General features: G+C 38.5%; 1 protein-coding gene across 1 annotated transcript; it reads right to left on the reverse strand.

Moving 5' to 3' along the window:
* Positions 1–4,783: 4,783 nt before the first annotated feature.
* Positions 4,784–5,713, reverse strand: LOC129536266 (olfactory receptor 6C4). Its single transcript, XM_055395087.2, has one exon. It carries the CDS (start codon positions 5,711–5,713, stop codon positions 4,784–4,786), a length of 930 nt encoding a protein of 309 aa, XP_055251062.1.
* Between the last annotated feature and the right edge of the window lie 14,840 nt (positions 5,714–20,553).

Consider the following 20,553-nt stretch of genomic DNA (forward strand, 5'->3'; position numbering starts at 1 on the left):
TTCTTCTACAAGTGGCTGACTAGTTTTCCCAGCACCACTTGTTAAAGAGACTGTCTTTTCTCCATTTTATATTCTTGCCTCCTTTGTCAAAGATAAGGTGTCCATAGGTGCGTGGATTTATCTCTGGGCTTTCTATTTTGTTCCATTGATCTATATTTCTGTCTTTATCAGCAGTATTTTTTACCTAGTTATTTTTATAATGCTTTATCCTTCATTTTATCAGTATCATTCCTATCTTTTTGAGGAACTTATACTTATTTTAAAGCTCTTGATGCTTTTGTTCTTTAGATCATATATTGTCTTTTGTGTAACCTTGTCCCCAGCCCTTACTGTACCCCGCAGTGGATGCATTCTTCAGATGGGTAGTTCTTTTGGCTTCTGACCTCTGCATAGCTTCAGCTATCCTGTCCAGTGATGTGTGTGGGCTGAAGCTTAAGCCCTGGTCTGTGACCTTCTGGATGAATTTAAAGAAATTACAAAGCTGATCCTCCAGTCAGAATGTCCAAGTCATTATAGAACAGTCCTTATCTTACTTGGCTTCTTAAAAAGTTCTTTAAAAAACTTTTAAATTTTATTTAAAACTCTTTGCAAGAAGCAGCATTCAGAAAAGACCATCTGTTTAGATTTGTAATTCATAAGTCCACAATCTTGGGAATTTTGGAGAGAGGATAGAGTAATGAATGCCGAATGTTTTTATTATCTCCTCACCCTAGCACTGCTCTGATATTATCTTGAGAATACTAGGTAGGTAAAGCTGTTTCTTTTGATTCTTGTCTGCAGTGGTGACAGGAGAGATAAAACCTACCAACCTACACATTTAGACATTGAACATTCCAAAAGTTCAGTTGCAGAAACAGTAAATTCATTCCTTTGTTTTGTGACTTCAGTTCAGTTCAGTTCAGTCGCTCAGTCGTGTCTGACTCTTTGCGACCCCATGAATCGCAGCATGCCAGGCCTCCCTGTCCATCACCAACTCCTGGAGTTTACCCAAACTCATGTCCATCGAGTCTGTGATGCCATCCAGCCATCTCATCCTCTGTTGTCCCCTTCTCCTCCTGCCCCCAATCCCTCCCAACATCAGAGTCTTTTCCAATAAGAGGAAATACTTGAGGTGGCCAAAGTATTGGAGTTTCAGCTTTAGCATCAGTCCTTTCATTGTACACCCAGGACTGATCTCCTTTTGGATGGACTGGTTGGATCGCCTTGCAGTCCACGGGACTCTCAAGAGTCTTCTCCAACACCACAGTTCAAAAGCATCAATTTTTCAGCGCTCAGCTTTCTTCACAGTCCAACTCTCACATCCATACATGACCACGGGAAAAACCATAGCCTTGACTAGACGGACCTTTGTTGGCAAAGTAATGTCTCTGCTTTTTAATATACTATCTAGGTTGGTCATAACTTTCCTTCCAAGGAGTAAGCGTCTTTTAATTTCATGGCTGCAATCAGCATCTGCAGTGATTTTGGAGCCCCCCAAAATAGTCTGACACTGTTTCCACTGTTTCCCCATCTATTTCCCATGAAGTGATGGGACCAGATGCCATGATCTTAGTTTTCTGAATGTTGAGCTTTAAGCCAACTTTTTCACTCTCCTCTTTCACTTTCATCAAGAGACTCTTTAGTTCATCTTCACTTTCTGCCATGACTTGAGTTACATACCCACTAAATATTGATGTAAAGCTAGCAAGATGAACAGTTTCAGAAGAGCATGACTTGTCTTTTTATTTCTCTCTCTCTCTTTTTTGAACAAGTACATTTAAAAGGTGATACATTCCTTCAAAAATTCATTTCTAAATTATGAAGCCTGGGTGAAGTCCTGGCTAGTGTCCTTGTACTTTGATTTACACCAAGTACTCTTCTTCTTCATCTTATTTATACTCAGAGATGTCCAGGTCACATGGGATTGATTGTAGCCTAGTCCTAACAATCTGCTGCCAAGTGGTCTGCCTTGCTTGATCAAATGTGTGAATAATCTAGCTATCCAAGGATGCAAGTGGACATAAGAGGAATGGAAATAAGCTGGTCTTGTTGCACAGGGAGTTCAAATAGAATGACCAGCATTTTTACAGTCCTGCTTATGTTAAGCCAATCAATTTAATGCTTGTTCTTACTAGTTAAGTCTGAGTTTCTTGAAAAAGACATTGATTATATTGTCATCCATATTGTTATAATGGATGTCATTTCTTAAACATAATAAATAATGACTTAAAAATTTTATGCCTATTATTTTATTTAATTCTCAAAACTACCCTATAAGATAGACATTATATTATCCACATTTTAGAGTTGAGAAAAATAAGCTTTAGGCAGGTGAAAAACTTCCAAGGAGACTTGAGTAGAAGGTTGAAAATCTGGGATTTGAACTAAAGCCTGTATTTTCAACCACTATATGGCATTGTCTTCCATTTCACCATGGGCTTTGGTAGAAATGTGGATATGGGGGAAGTTAATGATTCAGGTGTGATCATTTGAGAACATTTCTCTATTAATTAATAATTCAGTGAATTTGGAATAAATGTAAAGGTGTCACTAATCCCAAGCTTGGACTTCCCTGTAGCTCAGACGGTAAAGAATCTGCCTGTTATGCAGGAGACCAGGGTTCAATCCCTGTGTTGTGAAGTTCCTCTGGAGAAGGGAATGGCAATCCACTCCAGTATTCTTGCCTGGAGAACTTCAGGGACAGAGAAGCCTGGCGGGCTATAGTTAGTGGGTCGCAAAGAGTCAGACTAGGTCCGTCTAGTCAAGGCAATGGTTTTTCCCGTGGTCATGTATGGATGTGAGAGTTGGACTGTGAAGAAGGCTGATCGCCGAAGGATCGATGCTTTTGAACTGTGGTGTTGGAGAAGACTCTTGAGAGTCCCTTATACTGCAAGGAGATCCAACCAGTCCATTCTAAAGGAGATCAATCCTGGATGTTCATTGGAGGGACTGATGCTGAAGCTCAAACTGCAATACTTTGGCCACCTCATGCGACGAGTTGACTCACTGGAAAAGACTCTGATGCTGGGAAAGGTTGGGGGCGGGAGGAGAAGGGGATGACCGAGAATGAGATGGCTGGATGGCATCACCGACTCTGTGGACATGAGTTTGAGTGTACTCCGGGAGTTGGTGATGGACAGGGAGGCCTGGCGTGCTGTGATTCATGGGGTCGCGGAGAGTCGGACACGACTGAGCGACTGAACTGAACTGAACTGAACTGAAAGAGTCAGACACGACTGAGAGACTAACACAGTCCCTAGCTTAGCCTTCAAGGAAACCCAGATATTCAAAATAGCTGTGGCTTACAAAAAAGGTCATTTATTAAAAATATTATACACTCTTCACTATCCTCTGTGATTTTGGAAATTTTCTCTTATGATCAGGCTGGTACAGTTTTTTCCTTAAGTGACTAAGAAGCATCATTCCACTCAACGTTATTACCACATATAAAACATGTGAATACATCAGATGATGCTCCATTTGCATCTCAATCAGCATTCTGCAATGAATTAGGGTGTTACTAAACTATGTATAAATAATCAGCTTTCCAAAATGTCCTAAGTTTCATTGACGTTGAGTTCCTACCATCACCTCTTAAAATTCAGTTTGTTGTTACCTAAAACCTATTTAGTTGGTTGTGAAGATTCATAATTTGGAACATGCTAGATATAAAACTGTGTGATACTTTATATATTTTTTCACTTTATGAAACAAGTATCCATGGGTTATGTAAAAAAAGCAAAAATTTGGGGAAAAGTTGAAAGAATGAAGCCATATCACAAAATTTGTCCTTTATAATGCCTAACAAAAGTAAATAGAAAGATGAAAATTAAATTGTGATTGAAAAAAATTTTTAAAAGACTACCAGAGAGAAAGAGACAGAATGGGTGACTCAGCCATTAACTTAGAAAGATGTCAGCCAGGAACAGCAACAACAGGTAAGAGGATGTAAACCTTGCCTCTAGAACTCTAGCCACAACTTCTAGAAAATGAATGTGTAAGTTGACAAAATCTTGAGAGTTTTTGCCTCATTTGGAGAAAAGTGGACCTAATTTACAGGAAGATGGTAGCTTCAGTGGCTATAGCTGTAAGATAAATGAAAAAGAGAAGGAGAATAAAAAATATTTTCACTTTAATAGAAACATGGCTCCACAGCTCCATAATGAAGAACAGTAATGCTAAATTTCTTAGAAACAACGCTCATAGCATCACTTCCTTTCTTAAAACATCTCTTGACTCACCAATGTCCAATTAACTCCAGAAAACAGCTAATTCTTTCCAGGTGTTCTTTTTAGACTTTCTCATTCATCCTTCTCTATTAACACTTACCACAGTCTTTTATTTTTTTGTAAACTTATGACTTGAGGCTTCCCAGGTAGAGCTAGTGGTAAGGAACCTGTATGCTAATGCAGGAGACATAAGAGATGCTGGTTCAATTCTTGAGTGGGGAAGACCACCTGGAGGAGGGCATGGCAACCCACTCCAGTATTCTTGCCTGGAGAATCCCACGGAAAGAGGAGCCTGGCAAGCTACAGTCCATAGTGTCACAAAGAGTCAGACACGATTGAAGTGACTTAGCACACACGCACGCACACAAGCTTATGACTTATAAGTAAACTGGAAACTTGACAATTTACAGTTTATATACATTTCTATCACATTATACCATAGATTCCCTGAAATTAGGACATATGTCTTTCATATTTTTATCCTTAAGTGGCAGGTCAGCACTTGAATTATAGTAGACACTCAATACATATTTACTAAATGAAGTATATCTTTCCTTGAAGTGTATTTTGTTTTGTTAAAGCTTTACAATCTTTTTGATGGTGTCCTTGAAGGCTTGCTTCACTTGCTGATTTCTTAGAGTGTAAATGAAGGGATTTAACAAGGGAGTAATTGAAGTAATGAGCACAGCTATTCCTTTGTTGAAAGCACCTTCTTCTTTTGCAGAAGGATTAATGTACATAAACATGCAGCTGCCATAAGAGAGCGAGATGACAATCATGTGGGAGGAACAAGTGGAAAAAGCCTTTGCCCTTTGCTGAGCAGAAGGAATCCTCAGAATGGTCCTGATAATATATGTATAAGAAAGTGTCACCAGCACCAGAGTAACCACCAAAGTCACAACTGCCAAGGAAATGACCATCAGTTCTAAGAGGCTTGTGTCTGAGCAGGCGAGCTCCAGGAGGGGCCCATAGTCACAGTAATAGTGATTCAGAACATTGGAGGCACAGAAATCCACCTGGCTCATTAAGATGATTGGGGGAAAGATAGCTAGGAATCCCCCTAGCCAGGAGCAGAACACAAGTTGTATGCAGACTCTGCTGTTCATGATGGTCAGGTAGTGCAGGGGTTTGCAGATGGCCACGTAGCGGTCATAGGACATAGAAGCCAGGAGGTAAAACTCTGTTGCCCCAAGAAATATAGCAAAAAAATATTGAATTAAGCATCCAGCAAAGCTTATGGCTTTATTTCCTGTTGTCATGCTGGTCAGAAATCTGGGAATAAAAATGGATGTGAAGGAAACTTCTAAGAAGGAGAAATTCCGGAGGAAGAAATACATGGGGGTCTGGAGGTGAGAATCTACTAGAGTGAGAATGATGATAGTCAGATTTCCTAGGACACTTAGCATGTAGGTGAGAAACAGAAAGATGAATATCACTGCCTGGACCTCAGGTTGATTTGTGAGGCCCAGCAAAATAAACTCAGTAAATGTGGTTCGGTTTTTCATTGTTGACCTTCAGTAGATCTAAAGGGAATAGGTGAAAATGATGAAAACTAAAGTTTCTTGGGGTTGGGGAGATAAAGCTCATTGTAATCAATAGAATCAGATCATATATAACTCTCCATCCAGTTGGCCCAAACCAGTGTCCATTGGACTAGACTTGTTCCATGGAAGCCCTCCTGTTGCTCATGTAAATGACCTTATTCCTAAAGTCTTTGTAATGCCTCAAGTTGATCTATTCCTGCACACATAAGAGAATTATTACAGAATAATTAATTTTTTGGGGGAAGAATAAATTTTTGTACCCATCTTTTCCTTCCAAAATGTTTACAATATCTTCATATTGAAGTCACATTTCTCTGACTCTATTAATCTCATACTTGTGGGCACTTGATAGAAATATCTCTATCTGATTCTATTTTCTGTGCTTCCCTCTCCCCTCTGGTGCTTTCCCTATACTATTTCCCCTTCCCTGTAATATTCCCCCTCCTCATACTATTTAATGTTTAGATGGATACCTGCCACAGATCCTCATCTCCATTACTTTACAGATCTCTGACTTCCCTTGTTCCAGGAACCAATAGATATTTCCCCAAGTAGATAATTCTGAAGATCTTGATGCATAACTGATATTTCTAGACCCTCCCCCCTTCCCAGGTGGCACATTTGGTAAAGAATCTGCCTGCTCATTGCAAGATACACAAGAGATTCGGGTTTGACTCCTCATTTGGGAAGATTCCCCTGGAGTAGAAAATGGCAACCCACTCCAGTATTTTTGCCGGAAAATTCCATGGACAGAGGAGCCTGGTGGGCTACAGTTCATGGGGTCACAAAGAGTTGGTCATGACTAAGCATGCACACACCAGTTCTTTTGTAGGGTGAATTTGTAACAGTGCTTTAGGACTTAAAGACCTTTAGTTCAATATTCTATCATTTTATTTTGACTACATGAACAAGTTTAAGGCATTAATAAATCATATTCATTAGCATTTACTTTTATTTCTCTGCCATTTTCAAAGTCTCCTACCCACTGATTTGGACTATATTTCTGAGAATAGAAATCTTGAGAGATTCATAGACAGCATCTCAGAGTAGATTTTGCTCAAAGCCTCAAAGAGTCCTCAGTTGCAAACTAAGGATGATAAATTTATCATGCTTCAAATTTTCTTGGCATACAGAACCCAGGAAGAGGGACATTCATGAGTCCTTGTACGTAAATTTGGTAATCCCCAAGGAAGGAAATTTTACTGGTGGTATCCTGTGTTCCTCTTTAGTTTTTCTGATTAAGAAGCAGAAACAATGTAAAATGCCACTCTAATTTACATGTGTAAGAGTAAGAAAAATTAGACCCTCACAATCATTTTTGTCAACTTCCCCATTATTCCATACAGCTTTTGGAGGTATTGACCTGTATCCCATTACAACCCTGCCTTCCTTGTCTGTACTAACCTGTAGTCTTTGGCAAATGCTTCATTTTCATCCAGATTTTCACCGCTGGAGGATTTAATCAATCCATATTTATAGAATAATAACATCATTTACTTTAAAACATACAGTATTTACACCCTCAATGATCTGATTGACTGTAGTGGGCTGTTTACCTTGCTGTCCCCAAGAGGTGAGTCAAAGGTGAGATGTGCCATGTGAGTCTCTGAGTTGTATAAAATTTAGCATTTTTAAAAATTGGCTTCCCATCCACATTCAATTCTTCTCTCAATGGAACTACCCACACTTTTAGAGCTTAACTGGGATGGAAGTGTATTACTTCCATTTTTTGAATCTGAATCAGAATCAAATCACAGTTTCTGAGACATAGAGTCCTTCACATGTATAATTAAAAAAAAGCAAATAATCACCCCCTTCTCCTGGCAATAACAGAATTAGAAAAGAGGACTTTAATAACCAGAAAACAACCTTAATGTTTCTGTTCTAAGAAAGATTATTACAGAGTCCTTAGAAGGCAGGATATGGGTGGGCTTCTTTGCAGGTTCTGTTCATTAGAGTGACATGGATTTTATTTGCTCTTTTTAGAGCAGGCACATGGGGATCAATTTCTTAAAGAAGTTAAAGATGCCCTGTGGACCCAAGTACAAAAGGTGCAAATAAACCTCAGTTGACAGCTTGGAGAACAAGCTGTAAACATGTGGCTGAGGAGAGAAGTTCCTGAGAGACCATAAGGGTTCCATGAAAGAATCTGCCACAGTCATGAGGCTTGTGATGTTGAGAGTGATGGAGTGAGAACCCAGAGGATTGGTGTGCCTGCCTGAGTCATTATTCCCATTATTTCTTCCTTTAATAAACTAGTTGGCCAGTGCTCAAACCTGATATAAATGAATGTAACTTCACAGTGGATTATCACAACCTTGGGGCTTCCCTGGTGGCTCAGTGGTAAGGAATCCACCTGCCAATGCAGGAGATATGGGTTTGATCCCTGGGTTGGAAAGATCTCCTGGAGAAAGAAATGGCAAACCAGTCCAGTATTCTTGTCTGGGAAACCCGATGGACATAGGAGTCTGGCGGGCTATGGTCCGTGGGGTCTCAAAAGAGTTGGACACTAATTAGCAACTAAACAACAACAACAACTTTAATGCCATGGTATCCTCCATTAAGATCTGCATACTTATTATTTCTGAAATTAATACTCCATCCAATCAGCACCTGGAAAATACTTTTCTATGGAAGATTTGACTAATATGTTCTATTTTATGTATACATTCTAGAGTTCTACAGGCTCTCAGAAGCTATTTGCCTTCACCTTCTGAAGGAATTTTCACTTGCCTCCCTGTGAGATATTCCAACAGCCTTGCCTATTGCACATAACTCTGCAGGGAAGATCTTAACCCACATCCAACTTATTCCAGGAATACAGCTGTGACATTATATTGATTACATCATTCTGCAAGGAAATTCAAACAATGCTTTCACAGGGTTTAAACAAAACTTTTCATAGAACTTTCTAATTAGAGTTGGTCCACTGCATCCTATAAAATTCAAGGTCCCGCTACCGCACTAAAATTTCTGAACAATACTCCTCAGCCCAGGAATGATTTATACCTGGTGTAGTAAGGAACCAATTCTCCAGTTTTATCAGCATTTGCTATTTTAAAGGAGTCTCAGCATTCACATGCTTAATTGGTTCTCAGAGGCAACATGCTCCTCATTTAGGAATTTGATTTCAGTCCATTATGCTGCTTCTTGCAAATGGACTCATTTTGTTTTTCTTTAAAAAGTTAATTAATTAATTTTAGAATTAACATAATTGAATACAACATTGCATTAATACAAGATAATGAGTAGATATTTATATATATTGCAAAATGACCACCATAATAAGTCTAATTAAATCTGTCATTGTACATAGTTATAGAATTTTTTCTTGTGATAAAAGCTCTTTAAGATCAACTCTCCTAGCAACTTTCAAATGTACAATACAATACTAGTAACTATAGTCACCATACTATATAGTACATCTCCATATCTAATTTATTTTATAACTGAAAGTTCATATATTTTGACTCTCTTTACCCATTTCTCCCAGCCCCATCCCCCACCTTTGGCAACCACCAGTCTGTTCTCTGTATCGATGAGTTAATTTTATTTTGTTTATTAGTTTATAAAAATTTTTATTAGCGAATAGTTGATTTGCAGTGCTGTTAGTTTCAGGTGTACAGTAAATTGACTCGGTTATACATAAACATATATCTGCTCTTATTTAGATTCTTTTCCCATATAGGTCATTACAGAGTATTGAGTAGAGTTCCTTGGGCTATACAGGAAGTCCTTACTAGTCATCTATTTTACTTTTTATTAAACATTTTGTTTTGTGTTAGAGTATCCAATTAACAATCTGATAGTTTCAGGTAGACAAAGGCAAAGGAACTTAGTTACACATACACACACACACACACACACATATATACAAATACACATATATGTATATACATGTACATATGTGAATATATATATACACACATATATACACATGTATCCATTCTCCCCCAAACTCCCCTTCCATCCAGGCTGAAACATGACATTAAACAGAGTTCCCTGTGCTATATAGTACAGTCCTAGTTATCTATATCATATGTAGTAGTAGTGTGTACATATTAATCCCAATATCCCAATATATCCCACTCCCCCTTACCCCACCTGGTAACCATAAGTTTGTTTTCTATATCTGTGACTCTATATCTGTTTTTTAAAGTATGTTCATTTGTACTTTATTTTTAGATTCCACATGTAAAGAGTATCATATGATATTTGTCTTACTCTGCCTGTCTTACTTCAATTAGTATGATAATCTCTAGATCCATCCATATTGATGCAAGTGGCATAATTTCATTCTTTTTAATGGCTTAGTAATATTCCATTGTTTCTATCTATCTCTCTATCTATCTATATACACCAGATCTTCTTTATTCATTCTTCTGTCAATGGACATTTAGTTTGCTTCCATATCCTGGCTATTGTAAACAGTGCTGCAGCGAACACATGTAAGTGAGATCAAGCATTATTTGTTTTTCTCTGTCTGATCTATTCCACTTAGCATAATGTCCTTAAGGTCTGTCTATGTTATTGCAAATGACAAGATTTTCTTCTTATATATATCATATTTTCTTAATTCATTCATCTGTTAGAGGATACTTAGGTTGTTTCCATATCTTGGCTGTTGTAAATAATGCTGCAATGAATGTGGGGGGACAGGTGTCTTTTTAAGTTAGTGTTTTCATTTTCTCCAAATAAATATCCAGAAGTGGAATTGATGTATCATATGATTTTTTTATTTTTAATTTTTTGAGGAAACTCTATACTGTTTTTCATAGTGGCTGAATGTAAATTGGCTTGCTTTGAATGGCTTGCCACCCCAAACCAAAAAGCTCTAAATTGCAATAAAACAGGCACTTCTATCAGTGTCATTCAACGGTCCCAACCCCCCAAACTTCTTCACTGTAGAGGCTTTGGCTACCTTATCTTGTTCCTTTTGGAGTCCCTGAATCAGTCCTTGTTCATGGGTTTCTGCTGCAAAATCTGCCATCTCTGGCTGCACATTTCACAGCATTAGGATGGCAACTGTTGACTGTATAGTGGATCTTTCTTGGAATAAGTGCTTTTAAAAATCTGAACCTTTGACTCTGCACCCAGTTGTTCATTATGCCTTGGGTCTTTGAGGCACCACCCCACAAACTTGGCATGGCCACAGAGACCTCATTATTCAAATGAAAATGCTACTTAGAGAGCCAAACCTGGGCCTTCTGGCATATGCCACCCGCAGGAGGAAATGATTTCCATGTCCTCAATCCTTTGCTAGATGCAGTGGTGCCTGAAGAGGTCACCCCTCCCCCACATCCATTGGTCATTTGGGGAGCCTCTTGGAATTTGTATACTTTATAGATTCAGCACCAACATCACACAGGATGAAGTTCACTGAAAATCTTCTGCACTGGAACATCCCTAATCAAATTTGGGACCCAGGGGTCAGCACAGTCATTTTATTTATTTTTTATTTATTTTAATTGGGGGCTAATTGCTTTACAATATTGTAGTGGTTTTTGCCATACATTGACATGAATCAGCCATAGGTGTGCATGTGTTCCCCATCCTGAACCCCCCTCACACCTCCCTCCCCATCCCATCCCCTCTGGCTCTTCCCAGTGCACCACAGCACAGTCATTTTAATATTGGAGGATATGATGGCCAACAATTGGCCCCTTCACATTTTTATAGACTCTTGGTCTGTTGCCGACCATATGGTCACATGGTCTGGCTAATGACAGCAACAACAATCCTTTATCTAAGTTGTTTCACACTCTCCTTTGGGGTAAAGAACTCCAGGAATTTCTTGCATCAAAATGCAAATCAAGGTCGCATACTAAAATTCAATTTTCAGAGCTTCATTACAATGCACAGGCTGATAAATTAGCTTGGATTTCTGAAACACACACTGGTACAGTCTCAGATCTGATTCCACTAATCTCTTACTGGTGGGCTCATGAAATGCCAGTCCACAGTATGGTCTCTGCCTTCAAGGCCTGAGAAGAATTAAAGGGACTTCCCTTTTCCAGTGGGAACATAAGATAACATAGTGACTAATCCATACATCTTATGAGGTAAAACTTGTTCCTGCCTATATAATGGAAGATTATTTCCCTGGGGGATGGCTCTTAGCCAGTGGCAAATAGATTTATAAGGCCACTGACTCCCTCTGCTGTTAGTTACTATTCTTGGATCATGGTTCAGTTCAGTTCAGTTCAGTCGCTCAGTCATGTCCGACTCTCTGTGACCCCATGAATCACAGCACGCCAGGCCTCCCTGTCCATCACCAGCTCCCGGAGTTCACTCAAACTCATGTCCACAGAGTCGGTGATGCCATCCAGCCATCTCATTTTCGGTCGTCCCCTTCTCCTCCCACCCCAACCTTTCCCAGCATCAGAGTCTTTTCCAGTGAGTCAACTCGTCGTATGAGGTGGCCAAAGTATTGCAGTTTCAGCTTTAGCATCAGTCCTCCCAATGAACACCCAGGATCGATCTCCCTTAGAATGGACTGGTTGGATCTCCTTGTGGTACAAGGGACTCTCAAGCGTCTTCTCCAGCACCACAGTTCAAAAGCATCAATTCTCCGGCACTCAGCTTTCTTCACAGTCCAACTCTCACATCCATACATGACCACGGGAAAAACCATAGCCTTGACTAGATGGACCTTGGTTGGCAAAGTAATGTCTCTGCTTTTTAATATATTATCAAGGTTGGTCATAACTTTCCTTCCAAGGAGTAAGCGTCTTTTAATTTCATGGCTACAATCAGCATCTGCAGTGATTTTGGAGCCCCAAAAAATAAAGTCTGACACTGTTTCCACTGTTTTTCCATCTATTTCCCATGGATCATGGTAGACACTTGGAAATAGTATTCCACTCTCCTTCCAGACATGCTACCATTAAGCCACAATACAAGACCTCAATGAGGCTCTTCTTATACTTTTACTAAAATGAACTAAAGCTCTTGTTGGTAGTTTGTCAAGAGACCTTGCTAGAAAATGCATGAATTAATGAATGATCTCAAGGGAGCCTGACCCAGAACAATGTTGCCCAACACATTTCTTGGTTCTACTGATGATAAGAATGGTCTCTCTGATATTCAGCACAAGTTGAGCATGTTTCCCCATATTGTTAGCCTAAATGTTGAAGCCATTTAGGTCATCAGAGTCTAAACTGATGGTGACCACAGTCCTTGAGACTTCAGATTCTGCCCCTGCTTCAGCATGGTTGCCATCCTGTGGTCCATCGTGTCTTGGGCCGACTTGTTGCTGCTGCCAGCTCTCAAAATCTGTGTACTGCTCTTCACTATTCAGCTCTCAGTTATCTAAAACCTGATGAGAAGAAAATGATCCTTGTTCTGATACTCACATGCTGGTGATCATGTACTGGGGACCCTTGCTAATTTGCTACCTCTTGGGGGTGTGCTGCTCCTGTCTTCAATATCCTGCATCGGGTCTGAAATCCAGCTCCCTCAGACTAGTGCACTCTCGGATGTGATCCTGGGGAAAAGGGTCTTGGCCTTTGGGGAACCACAACTTCCTGCAGTGGCAGCCCTCTATAACAACTGTAATGGGAAGGCGTTCTAATGCTTTTAAGATATAAATTCTTCTCAGTGTGATCTCTAGATTTAAAGCACTCCAGTCGGGGCTTCCCTGGTTGTCCAGTGGCTAAGACTCCGAGGTCCTAATGCAGTGGGCCTGGGTTTGATTCCTTGTCAGGGAACTAGATTCCACACTCCGCAACTTAAAGAGCCTGAAGAGCCTGCATGCCACAACTCAGACTCAGTGCAGCCAAATAAATAAATTAGTAAATAAATATTTACCAAGAAAAAGCAATTCAGTCAAAATTCTAGCATGATTTTTTTTTGTTTCTTTCTTTCTTTTTTTTTTAAATGGTAAATGGCATGTTCTTTATTTTTAATTACTATGGGGAAAAAAAAGAATGCAGGATTCATACATGTTACAACATGAAAATAAAACCATCTTTAGTGAAAAAAAATCCATATAGAAAAGGCCACCCAGATCCCATATTCAGCATGTCTGCTTTAAATCCATTAGTTCAGTTCAGTTCAGTTCAGTCACTCAGTTGTGTCTGACTGTTTGCGACCTCATGAATCACAGCACGCCAGGCCTCCCTGTCCATCACCAACTCCTGGATTTCACTCAAACTCATGTCCATCGAGTCGGTGATGCCATCCAGCCATCTCATTCTCTGTTGTCCCCTTCTCCTCCTGCCCCCAATCCCTCCCAGCATCAGAGTCTTTTCCAATGAGTCAACTTGTCGCATGAGGTGGCCAAAGTATTGGAGTTTCAGCTTTAGCATCAGTCTTTCCAGTGAACACTCAGGACAGATCTCCTTTAGAATGGACTGGTTGGATCTCCTTAAATCCATCAAGTTTGTCCAAATAACTGAAAATCTCAGTAACATTCCAGACGAAGTTCAAGGGAAGCTGTGCTGCTCACTGTCCTTGAAGGAGTCCACGTGGAATGAAGAAATACTGAGGGAAGTCTATTAGTAACCACCATGTCTTGGGTCCTCTGGATGACCATTTTGCACATGGAGCTCTTTCCCCCCGGAGTCCTCTGAGATGGACCTCCAGTCAGTGCTCAACTGGACACAGGAAACATCTACTTCGTCCTCATTTTTCCCTCTTGCAGCGCCTCTCTGCTGGTGGGCACAGGCTCCTCAGTCCACTGAATTCTTCAGGCAAGGCTACTGGAGTGGGCTGTCATTTCCTCTCCAGGAGATCTTCTCGACCCAGGGGTTGAACCCGGGTTTCCTGCATTGCAAGCAGACTCTTTACCAACTGTGGTCCGCACCCCTCCGCTCCGCTTCTCTTTTTTTTTTTGAGATACCATATTTTTTTTCTTTCTTTTTTTTAAAATTTTAATTGGAGGCTAATTACTTTACAATACTGTATTGGTTTTGCCATACATTGACATGAATCCACCCCGGGTGTACATGTGTTTTTGTAGATATAGATAAGTTGATTTTAAAACTTACATATAAAGAAAGGCAAAGAAACTCAGATAGTCTAAACAATTTTGAAAAGAATAACAAAACTGTAGCATCCACACTATTTAACTTCCAGCCTGTGATGCAAAATAGATCATTTTTTTGATGTGTGTGTGTGTGATCAGCTGGTTCTGTATTGCTGTTGAGCAGGCTGTGATCATACACTGTTTTCAACAGTCATTTCAATCTCCTGCTGCATAGGTCTTGTTGATTTCTTTGTATTAGATAATCCAGTTGCTGAGTCATTTGCCATGGCATATACTGCATGACTTTTACAATCCTGAAGGCCATGTATCAGGTACTGTAAGACAGACAAACTTAGATAAAGGTTACTATTAAAGTTTGCAAATTGTCATTGTCCTGGATTTCTAAATCTGGGCTACAAAAGCATGTCTTTGTTTTTTTTATTTGGTTCTACCTTAGATAACTATATGTTTTAAAATATGGATGTAGATTGTTTAACTTTGTAAGAATAATTTGTCGTTGTACAGCAGGATATGTTTACAATGGTACATATATTCTCTTGACGGAAGGAAATCTAAGGTTGTTTTGCCTTGATAGTTGAGATAGTTTGTCCTTATGTCTAAGTAAAACACATTGGAGGAACTCCATGAAGCCTTAGATTTCTTATTAATCAGACATTCCACTGACATTGGCACCATGATTGGAGCTGAGAGTATTGAGGTTCAGAGTAATCTGTTTAAACCTCTTTCCAAATTTTTAAAATACCTTCTAAAACCAGAATCCAAAGAAGTCTTAAGGCCAACCACGGCAGATGTAATAGGAAATCACATTATGCACCATCCTTGCAACATTCTTGTCCTCCTAGGTAAACATAATACCATTGAGGAAATAGCTAGACAAATTCAAAACACAGGATTAACCAATGAAGAAGGGGCAAATGTGGGACCAATTATATGAATACTAGTTTATTTATTTTCATCTCCACCTCTCATGCTTGTTCTATAAAAATTGTTCAACTACACAAAGCAAACTTTTTCTCCTGTGGATCAAAATGACTGGAGGACTCTTGTAGCAATCATAGAACATTCCAGGAATGATATGTACACATTTTATATGTGTACTCTTGAAGTCTGCTTACATTGAGGGGACCAGACATTCACTGGTTTGCCACAATCCAATCTTTATAAGCTTATGGGAATGATTATAAAAGATTTCCAAAATTTCACATTACCTACTCTCCCAGTTGACGATATATACTAGGTAAAGACTCAATCGTTGGTGGGTACAACTCACTTCCTCTTAAGGCATTTATCTGGACAATAATATCTGCTGTATTTGTAGCATCTGAGATAATCTCTATCCGAGAATAACCCTTATCTGTTGGTCTCAGGAATTGTTCCTACATGTTGAAACATCTTATTGTTTTATTTCATGATACACAAATTTATTTTGAGTCTTGGTTTTTGATTTATAATCTTTTTGTAATGTTCTCGCATTGTTGTAATTCTTGTTGAGTGGTTCTTAAAAATTACATTTCATTTCACATTTTAATCCATTAACCAACAGTGAATATAGGACAACTGTTGAACATACACAGAAGGCCACTTATACAGATGTAGTAGGAAGATGGAAGCCTTACAAGTGAGGTCTTTAGGATGAAAGAGAATTCAATAGAATGTTTAACAGACAAACATTTGAAAATAAGATACTGCAAATTGTGTTAAATAAAAAGGTCGCTAGACAATAAAAAAAGCTGTTCAAGAAAATAGTGTAATTGTATGGTACCACTTGTATTTATTGAAGAAGGAAATGGCAACCCAATCCAGTATTCTTGCCTGGAAAATTCCACGGACAGAGGAGCCTGGAGGGCTACAGTTCATGGGGTAGCAAAAGAGTTGGACACGACTGAGTGATGGAGCTAATTTCTTTAAAATGTTCAAAGTCTCCCACCTGTGCATTTAAAATACAATTGCTGTATAACATAGAGATCTGTACCCTGTGCTAGGTGACAGCCTAGAAGGGTGGGATGGGGTGGAGGGGAGGAAGATTCAGGAGGAAGGGGACATATGTATACTTATGGCTGGTTAATGTTGTATGGTGGAAATCAATTATCCTCCAATTAAATATAAATTTAAAAAACACAATTGAGGAAGCTTTTCAGAAGAAATCATAAGACACTAATTCTAGGGACAATATCGAACAGCACAGATGGTGGATTATTATTATTATGAAAAAAGGCACAATGAAATGCTTCTACTTGCCAGGCAAGTAGATTCAAGATTTTTCTTGTTCTCTTTATTTCCTTCAGTGTCTACTTTGCATGTCTAAAACTTTAATTTCTTTTAAAATTAGCTATGACAGTCTTTTTCTTCTCCACATGACCTCTAGTTGTCTCGTAATACTAGATTGAAATAATTCTGAACTTCACTTATAAAACTTTGAAAGTATGGTGAGACTTTAACATTGCCAATTCGACTGCTTTGCTTCCAGTTCTGACAAATTGTAAGCCTATAATTTCTGACTTTTCTATAATATCTCTTTATTTCCTTTCTCCCTTCTTTCCTTTCTCCTTCCCTTCTTCTCTTTCCACTGTCTCCTTCCTCCTCCTCTTCTTTCATCTCTCTGATGGCTACTATTGGCAGACTTTATTTCAGAATATCCTTGATTAGAAACTATTTTTCAGACTGTTTCCTAAATCTGTGCTCTTCAGTCACTCTGAGATAAAAGCCAGACATTTATGTCCAAACCTCACTTGTTCCTTGGATAGCTTGCTCAAATTTACCTTTAAATTAATCTTACATTTCACATGTCCTCATTTACGTCTATGTTCTTGGTATGAATTTTTCTCTTTGTTCCTCCTTTCTCTCCTTTTTGTGTTCCCCTTCATACACTACCTGATACTTCATCATATATGGAGCTGACCCTCATCTCCTTCACAGTCTAGTTGCCTGGTTTCCTCTTTAAAGTAACCTGTGGAAATTCTCCCGGTACAGGCAATGCTATAAACCCCAAATCCAAAGCTATTTGTTTTTGCTACCTTCATGAATTTTTTTTGGATAAATGTCTATTTGGCATTTAAGATTATGAGACTGTTTTAGAATGCTATCATTTTATACCATAAGTCTTTTCCTATGTCCAGGCTTCTGCCATCACTAAATTGTATTGATATGCATTAAGCCTTATGCTTTATGGGCTTCCCTGGTGGCTCAGATGGTAAAGAATTTGCCTGCAATGCAAGGGACCTGGGTTTGATCCCTGGGTCAGAAAGATCCCCTGGAGAAGGGAATGGCAACCTGCTCTAATATTCTTGCCTGGAGAATTCCATGGACAGAGGAAACTGGCAGGCTATAGTCCATGGCGTTTGCAAAGAGTTGGACATGATTGAGCGACTAACACTTTCACTTTTCACTTACACTTCATTGCCAGAGTCTTCTGGGCACTGATTTGGCATACAGCTGGGGAGAGAGATATTGTGGCAGTCATAGTACATAGCTCCCAGAATGGATTTTGCTCAAAGTTTTGAAGACTGCTCAATGGAACTAGGATGCTGGTTATAAATCTCAAAAATATGTGTTTCTATTGTTCTTAGAGCACAGAAATGAGGAAACTGATGCTAGTATTATGGGTTATAGTTATTCTTTGTAGATATATTTGTAGTCACTAAGGAAGGCAAATTTGATAGCTACGTATTTTTTCACCTGTAGCCTTATCTGATTAAAAATATTCTTGTGGCAAAGGACATTTTAAGGGATCCTTTAATCAACCTGTATGGTTAGTTAGAAAAGTTATATACTTTAAGACATCACTGATACCCCATGACGGCCATACATGAATACTGAGAAACCAGATAAGGTGAAACCTGAATCTGGTTTTCTCAGATCTGGATCTTATTTCCCTGGTTGTACTCACCTGAAATTTTTAACAGTAGCTTTACATTTTCTTTCAAAATTTTGCAATGGTAAAATTTCATGATCTATGTCCACTAATGATTACATCAGTGATTTTGGAAACTAGAAACATAAAGGGCTTATACTGTTCACAGTTTGAATGATTGTGGTGGTCTGTTTACCTGGTTGGTACTAAAAGATGAATCAAAGGTGAGATTCACATATGAGTCTACAAGTAGCAAAAAATTAGCATAATTTATTTGTATTGTCTTGCCTTATCCTGCCATGCTCTTTTATGGAAGTACTCAACCTTTTAAGGCTTAACTAAATAGTAAGTGAATTATTTTCTCTATTAATTCAAATAATTCAAATTAGATTAAACCTCATTTCTTGAGAGATAAGAGTTCTACTTAACAGGGGCAAAATAGCATACCAAAAAGTTGTAAAAAGTAGAAGTGATAGGATTAAAAAGAGGACTGATCAGACTGAAAATACCCTAAATTTTCTGCTCTGTGATAAATTATGTTGCTCTCCTTAGAAGCCAAGATATGGACTTCTTTGCAGATCCTGTGTTATCAACAGTGACCCAGTTTTATCTGTTCCTTTTAGAGAATGCACATGGGGATCAATTTCCCTAAGAAGCTAAAGGTGCCTTGTGGACTCAAGTTCAGAGGTGTTAATGAGCATCAATTGTTGACAACTTTGTGAACAAGTTTTGGACACATATTTGAGAGAAGAAGTGACAAGGAGACTATGTTAAAAGTACAATGAGAGTATCAAATTATCACATTGTACATCTTAAAGTTATACAATATATTTATATTTCAATTATATTTCAATATATTTGGGAAAAAAAGACAAAAAGAAAAGTACAGTGAGACAGTCAGCTGCAGCCTAAGAATCTGAGCGAGAAGATGAGAGTAATGAGGTGAGACCTTTGAAGATGGCTAGAAAAATCACCACTTGGTTATCACTGAAACATGCTACCACATTGGTGACACAATTTGAGGGTCATTGAAGAGCCCCACATTCTGAAAATACTTTGTGAATCATTTTTCTAAAATCAGCACAGTTAGGGGCTCTTTCATTTGTAGGAGTGTGAGTGGCCCTGTACAGTACTTCTAAATTCATTAGAAATTAAACCATCTCTCAAATTATGATTGTCATTCATCCACCTCCTACCTTCAAATATAATAAATATTATCTTATTTTCTGTCCATTTTTTTCTTCTTATCACTTGATATTATAAGAACGAAGTACAAAGATTATACTCAAAAAGGAAAAAAAACATATGTTGTGAGAAACTTTATTTTGGATAAATGTTTGTGTTTTCAGAGATTTCAAAAGATAAAAAATCAATGGCACACGAACATTAACAGCAAGGCCAAGGAGAAAATTATGAATAACTGTGCTATTAAGTGATCTCTGCTTCTTTTTAAGCAGGGGCTGAGTCTGTTACATGGATTAACTTCTTTAGTTGTCTCAGAAATCTTTTAGATCTGGACTTATTTGTATCCCCATTTATATATCAGTAAATTTCAACAAATTAAATTTCTTACATTTACAATTTTATCACTTTATGGATCCTTAAACAATATAGTTTTGTGTTGCCTGTTTTCAACCTTTATAAAAATGAAATTACATTGTATGTATTCCTTTGTGTCTCACTTCTTTCGTTCAGTTTTATGCATACAATTCATTTGTGTTGCTGCTGATAGCTGTGACACTTTCATTTGCATTATAATATTCCATTGTATGAATTTGCCACCATTTATTCATTCATTTAGTTAGCAGGGATTTATTTTTCATTTTGGAAACATTATGAAATGTGCAGTTCTACTGACACATGTATTCCACAAGAGGAACTGTTGGGTTATTGGGTATGGATTATTTCAACTTTAATAGTAATGCTGAATTGATTTCAAAGTAGTTGAATTGTTTGCAATAT

This window comes from Moschus berezovskii, chromosome 6 (assembly GCF_049115385.1).
Source record: "Moschus berezovskii isolate FMDL1 chromosome 6, NW_MosBer_1.0, whole genome shotgun sequence".
NCBI classification, from domain to species: domain Eukaryota; kingdom Metazoa; phylum Chordata; class Mammalia; order Artiodactyla; family Moschidae; genus Moschus; species Moschus berezovskii.